Source organism: Corvus cornix, chromosome 4A (assembly GCF_000738735.6).
Source record: "Corvus cornix cornix isolate S_Up_H32 chromosome 4A, ASM73873v5, whole genome shotgun sequence".
NCBI classification, from domain to species: domain Eukaryota; kingdom Metazoa; phylum Chordata; class Aves; order Passeriformes; family Corvidae; genus Corvus; species Corvus cornix.
Window position 1 is genome coordinate 4,285,386 of NC_047058.1, and position 6,000 is coordinate 4,291,385.

Sequence of the window (6,000 nt, forward strand, 5' to 3'; positions counted from 1 at the left end):
TGGTAATGCCATGTGCTGGGGCGCGGGGTGGCTGTCCCGCTGGACACCTGGACAGGGGGTGGGGCACGCTAGGGCTGCATCAGCAGAGCAGGGACTGGCTGGCACCGGGCAGGAGGTGGCACGGGACAGGCGGGGGGTGGCACCGGGGAGGCAGGGAATGATGGCATGGGTCGGGCAAGGGGTGGCACAGGGTAGCACGGGGCAGGCGGGAGGTGGCAGCGGGTGGCACCAAGCAGGTAGGAGGTGGCATGGGAGAAGCAGGAGGTGGCACAGGGGAGGCAGTGGGTGGCACTGGAGAGGGAATAACACGGGCTAGGCACGGAGTGGCACCGGACAGGGAGTAGTAGGGAAAGGCACGGGGTGGCACCGGCCAGGCAGCAGATGATACCGGACAGGAGGTGACAGAGGACAAGCAGGGGGCGACACCGGACAGGAGGTGACACCGAACAAGGGGGTGTCCCAGGACGGGGGGTGTCCCAGGACGGGGGGTGTCCCAGGACGGGGGGTGTCCCAGGACGGGGGGTGTCCCGGGACAGGGGGTGTCATTGGACAGGGGGTGTCACTGGACAGGGGGTGTCACTGGACAGGGCGCCCCCTGTGGGAGGAGGGGGGAGTAGCACCGCGCCTGCTGGCGCGCTCGGCCCTTTCCGTGAGCACTCGGGCACGTCCGGCGGGAGGCGGGGCCGGAGGCGTGTCGGGGGAAGCGTTCCCGAGGCCCCGCCCCGTCCTGGCCCCGCCCGGCCCGGCCCGTCCTGGCCCCGTTCTGGCCCCGTCCTGGCCCCGCCCCGCCCCGCCCCGGCCCGTTCTGGCCCCGCCCGGCCCGTCCTGGCCCCGCCCCGCCCCGCCCCGGCCCGTTCTGGCCCCGCAGTCGCCCCGTGTCGGCCATGGCGTCCCCGTCGCGGCGGCTGCAGACGAAGCCGGTCATCACCTGCCTCAAGAGCGTCCTGCTCACCTACACCTTCGTCTTCTGGGTAAGCGCCCACCCTGCCCCCCGGCAAGTCGCGGCCGCGCCGCTCTGTCGCGACAGTCGCGAGCCACTGCGGGTTTCCCCTCTCCCCACCAGGTGTCGGGCATTGTGCTGCTGGCCGTGGGCATCTGGGGCAGGGTGAGCCTGGCCGTCTACTTCTCCCTGTTGGACGAGAAAGCCACCAATGTCCCGTTCGTCCTGGTGGGCGCTGGCACCGTCGTTGTCCTCCTGGGCACCTTCGGCTGCTTTGCCACCTGCCGCGGCAGCACCTGGATGCTCAAGCTGGTGGGTGGCCTGGGACAGGGTGGGATGGAGCCCCATCCTCTCCTGATCCATCCCGACCCATCCCGACCCATCCCGAAACATCCCATCCTACTCCTGTCTGATCTCATCCCAACCCTACCCTGTCCCGTCCTGTCCTACCCCATCCCATCCACCCCCTCCCATCCCACCCTTTCTGCCCGCAGTATGCAATGCTCCTGTCCCTCATCTTCCTCATCGTCCTGGTGGCCGCCATCGTGGGGTTCGTCTTCAGGCACGAGGTGAGTCTGGGTGGCCACTGCCGCCTCCCAGTGCTGCAGAGTGAGTTTGAGGCTGCTTTTAACCCAAGGGCAGTTGCAGATGTCACTGGAGGGACGGAGGTGCTGCTTGGGAGCGGTGCTTAGTTTAGTGAAAATGGGGGTAAACCAGCACAACGAGCAGCTTGGTCCCTGTAAGGACCCAGAAGGACAAGCCTGGGTGCAGGGTCAGCCCAGCACAGCACACTGTCCCTCCATCAGAGCAGGCAGAGTAGCCCTGGACTGTAATTTCTGGCTTTGGTCTATCTTCTGCAATAATTTCAGTAATTAAAGCTCCTCGGAGGGTTCCTGTGCTGCGGAGCAGCCTGCTTGGGAGGGAGCTGGCACGGCGCAGGTCCATGTTATTACAGGCAGCATCCCTGCTGCCACAGTGCAGCCAGCCTGCCCTTTAATACAGCCTCTAATTGCCTGGTGGCTGGGAAATGTCTGCTGGCCATGGCCGGAGTCATTCCTGCCATCACGGAGCGGTGACTAACGCAGGGACGCGGGTCCTGCGGGGCAGGAGGGGACGGCACCGCTGCTGAGACCTCTCTCTTACAGATAAAGACAAACTTTGAGAGTAACCTGAACCTGGCCTTGGAGGATTACAACGTGACGGCGGACCGGCACAGCGAGGCCGTCGACACCATCCAGAGAACGGTGAGAGCCCCAGGCTGGCGTCTGCCTGCCAGCAGGTGGGAATGCTCCCCTTGGCCCAGGGTGTTCCCTTGGACCTCTGGGACATTGGCATCCCAGTCACAGGCTTTGGAATTTGGCAGATACTGGGTGAGATGGGCAAGGGTAGGGGAGCCATGGCAGTGATGGTGGGATTGGGGTCAGTTCCCTGGTGTGACCAGGTTCCCCAAATGTGCTTCCTACTCCAGCTGCACTGCTGCGGGGTGCAGAACTATTCTGACTGGGAGAGGACTGAATACTTCAGCCAGAGGGGCATCCCCCGGAGCTGTTGCAAGAACCAGAACGACTGCTCGGAGGAAGATCTGAAAGACCCAAACAAGGCGAAGCTTAAAGTGTTTGTGGATGTAAGTTAAGCTCAGAAAAATCCGCCTGCCAGTTCTGGAGATGGGGAGGGCAGGGACGGGTGTGTAGAGAAGGGCTAGTCTGTCCCTGGCCGGCTTGAAAGGAGAACTGCCCTATTGATGCAGATGTTCAGTGGCCCAGGGACTCTCTGGAGTGGAGGTAGGGTAAGGGTATGGAGTCCTCCCTTCTATCTGAGGTTCCCCTACTCCTTCCTTTGAGATCAGGGACCAGCCAGACCCAAGCACTGGCCTTTGGGGATGGTGTTTTGAAGAGCAGGTGAGTAAGGAAGTAGTTTCCAGTGAAGTTTGTTTCGGCAGTGCTGACATCTCCCATCGGTGCAAAGTCCTGACCTGGTGGTGAGTGTGACCTCATCAGCGGGGATGGCTGAGTGATGCAAGGAGCGTTCCTCTGATGAGTCACCTTGCTCAGGCTGGGAGAAGCCCAAGGGCAGTGCTCTCCTTGATAAGGCATCTGGGCTGGGAGACTGGCTGGGGCAGCCCTGATAGGGAAATGGATCTGCTGAGGTCTGGTGGGAGGGGGGCAGCCAGGACCCCCCTGCTGCCTGCACAGGAGCATCTTCCCCTGGAGCTGCTGGTGCTTTGGGGAGGAGCTGGTTTGTACTCCTGGGGGAGGAGTACTCCAGGTGCTTACTTTGCCCCCTCTGCAGGGTTGTTTTTTCCTGGTAACATCAACAATGGAGTCCAAAATGAGCGTTGTGGCCGGAATCTCCTTTGGCATCGCGTGTTTCCAGGTAAATCTCCCTTGTCTGGCTTGGGAGGAGTGCAGAGTGACGCTAGCATGTCTCCAGAGGTATTTAATTCCGGTGCAAAGTCTGGTGTTTACAAAAGGCACGGTTGGTTTCAGCCAGGGAGGAGCAGCTACTGTGTGGATTCCCCTTGGGTTTAATCTGCCTGCTGTGCAGGGCCCAGTCTCTTACACCCAGGGCTGAAGCCACAGCTCTATTTCCTTGAGCCCAGGTTTATTTGGAAAGAGTTCCTCTCTGAAACAACCGACTTCAAAGAAAAACAAACGGAGATGGACAAACTCTCTGCGCCTGCTGTTGGCAGGGATCAAATTTGCGCCCTTCCTTTTCCTGCCCACCCACCACTGTTATCAGGAAGGTTTTTTGGCATCGCTTCTGTGTGGTGGGGTCCCTGTGAGTGCCCGTGGGGCACCACCTGTGCTGGTGGGTGACCGCCCCACGGGCTACCCTACCCTGCCATTGCATCCTCTCCCTCCCGCTCCCCAGTGTCTCCTTCAGTTTATCCTGCAGGACGCTTCCTGCAGGAGCCGCAGCAGCAGCATGCTCGGCAGCCCCAGCCCCGGCAGGAAACGGGAGGCCCCTGCCCCCAGCTCGGCCACGCCGGGCACTGACGCCGCGCTGGGCTTTCCCGAGGTGCCGAGGGCTGTCTCGGGATGTGGGATGTGCAGCTGGCCTCCTGCTGGCCTTGGCTTTGAAGGGGCTCACATTCTGCCTCCCCTTGACCCAGCACGCACAGGCCGTGGTGTGAGTGCCAAGGCGCCGGGACCACGGGCTGCCTGCGCCGGCCTGAGGAGCAGGAACCCCGCCAGGATGTTCAGCTGTAATGAGCTCGTCACTGTGTGCTTCCCGTGAGGGATGGACTGAACTGGGGGAGAGGTGGGAGCTCACAGCCCTTGGCTGCAGCTCAGGCTACTGAGTGCTTCGGGAGAGCCGGAGCCGCTCTGCTGTGCCCGGCTGCTTGCCCCGCTCTTCTCCTCGGCTGGGCTGGTCTCGCTCTGGGCTACTGAGATGTGGCTGATACGGGAATGGTGAACTGGACACACACTCCCAGCTGCAACATTATCTCAGCTAATGGCAGGCTTGGGAACTGTAACCAGTTCCTAGCTTTTATTGCCTCTTCAGCAAGCTTGGCTGAGTCATGCATCTGACAGGGACACGTTGTGCTGATGTGCCTCTAACTTTGCTTGTGGAGGTCAGTCAGGGAGGATCTGGCCCTGCAGTCTGCACAGGTGCTGGGAGGCTATGTTGTGATAGCAGAGCATGTTGTGATAACAGTACCTTCCTGATGTGAGAACAGCAGCCTTGCTTCCCCACTGTCCTTGCAACAGGGAGAGGTGCTGCCACTCTCTGGTGGCTGTGTAATTGGCTGTGACAATCTGTGTAATCTCTGCAATTACCGTAAAACAGTACATGCTTCATGAAGCAAAATGTAACAGGATGGGACCTGGAGCATCCCTTGTGAGGAGCTTGTTTAGTTGGTGCCTGACAGATCTGGTGCAGCAGCCACTTTCGGTGATTCTGAAGCAGGGTGCAGCAGCCCTTGCTGTGGTCTGTAAACCCCACTGTCCATCCTTGGATTTCATAAAGCCCTGGATCAATTTGTCAGGTTTTCTCCTGAAAACACCTCTCCCTGGTGTGGCTACCTCTGACATGTGGGGTTTGTTTTTTCTCTTTTTCAGTTGATCGGCATCATTCTCTCCTGCTGCCTGTCCCGGTACATCACAAACAATCAGTATGAGATGGTGTAGCTGGCCCTCAGCGCTCTGTGCCTGTGGCTCGGTATGTCTGTAAGCTTGGTGGGCTGCCTCTGCCCCCCTGGCTGCTGCTGGTCACCGCTGGGGTGGGGGTACCATGTGTGGGGGGTGTGGGATTGGAGGGTACCTGCAAGGCCATGTCTGCTGTGTCATTTTACCCTGTGTATAAACCCATCCTGTCTGTTAACTCTGCTGTGTGCATTGCAGGGAATGGCTGGGGAGGAGGCCTCCACCTCCAGTTTTCCTCTGGATGCCGCATCGTGAAATCTTGCTTTGAACTGACTGATCTTCTTCTCAAATAGCTCATAGAAAGGAGTGCAGCAGCTGTCCTGGTGCACTCAGGGACTTGTCCTGACACTACTCTGCTGTGCCACTGCCTGGGATAATTGGTGTAGCTGTGGTGGCTGCAGCCAGGGCGCTCCTCTGGGTGCTGCGGCCCCTGGCCCTTTCCCCAAGTGCCCCACTGTGCTGAACAGACCGTGCTGGTGGCCTCTTGGGTGTCCCAGTGCTCATCTTCAGTGCCTCCATTGGGAAAGAGATGCTTCCCCTTCCCTCTGGCAGCCCCTTGATGTCCTCTTGCTCTCCAGACACGGTTGTTCTTGAGATAGGGCTGTTAAAACGCAGTCCTGCCTGCCTGAAGCCTTGGCTCAGCAAGGTTGTTGCCAAGCTGTCTCATCCCTCCCCTGGGTTTTATATACTTTTTTATAGTTGTACTTCTTTAAGTACAGGCTGTAGTGGTTCTTTGTAAGCTGTAGCGAGGTTTGGTGATGTAGCTCCTGGTGCCTTTACCTTGGTAGGTGTCCTTGCACCGATTCAGCTGTGACTTGATTGTCAGTATTATATGCTGCTTCAACTCATTTTATGTATTGAGTAGAATTCTTTTGTCCCGAGACACAATAAATACTAAGATATTTTACTCTA

At 59.3% G+C, this 6,000-nt stretch overlaps 1 protein-coding gene across 2 annotated transcripts; it reads left to right on the forward strand.

The window, feature by feature from the left end:
• The first annotated feature begins 835 nt into the window (after positions 1 to 835).
• TSPAN6 (tetraspanin 6) lies at positions 836 to 6,000 on the forward strand. Of its 2 annotated transcripts, XM_039572297.1 has the most exons (8): positions 836 to 971; positions 1,064 to 1,252; positions 1,435 to 1,509; positions 2,086 to 2,184; positions 2,409 to 2,564; positions 3,230 to 3,313; positions 5,005 to 5,104; positions 5,287 to 6,000. In XM_039572297.1, the coding sequence occupies exons 1-7, from the start codon at positions 885 to 887 to the stop codon at positions 5,071 to 5,073; spliced, it is 759 nt and encodes a 252-aa protein (XP_039428231.1). In that variant the 5' UTR covers positions 836 to 884; the 3' UTR covers positions 5,074 to 5,104; positions 5,287 to 6,000. The 2 variants fall into 2 exon arrangements, with proteins under 2 accessions (XP_039428231.1, XP_039428232.1); XM_039572298.1 differs by lacking the exon at positions 1,435 to 1,509.

Excerpts from the sequence above, each read along its gene's own strand:
- TSPAN6 (XM_039572297.1), top strand. The coding sequence starts at position 885 with ATGGCGTCCCCGTCGCGGCGGCTGCAGACGAAGCCGGTCATCACCTGC. Across the intron at positions 972-1,063 it reads CCTACACCTTCGTCTTCTGG|GTGTCGGGCATTGTGCTGCT; the intron begins GTAAGCGCCCAC and ends TCTCCCCACCAG. Across the intron at positions 2,185-2,408 it reads TCGACACCATCCAGAGAACG|CTGCACTGCTGCGGGGTGCA; the intron begins GTGAGAGCCCCA and ends TTCCTACTCCAG.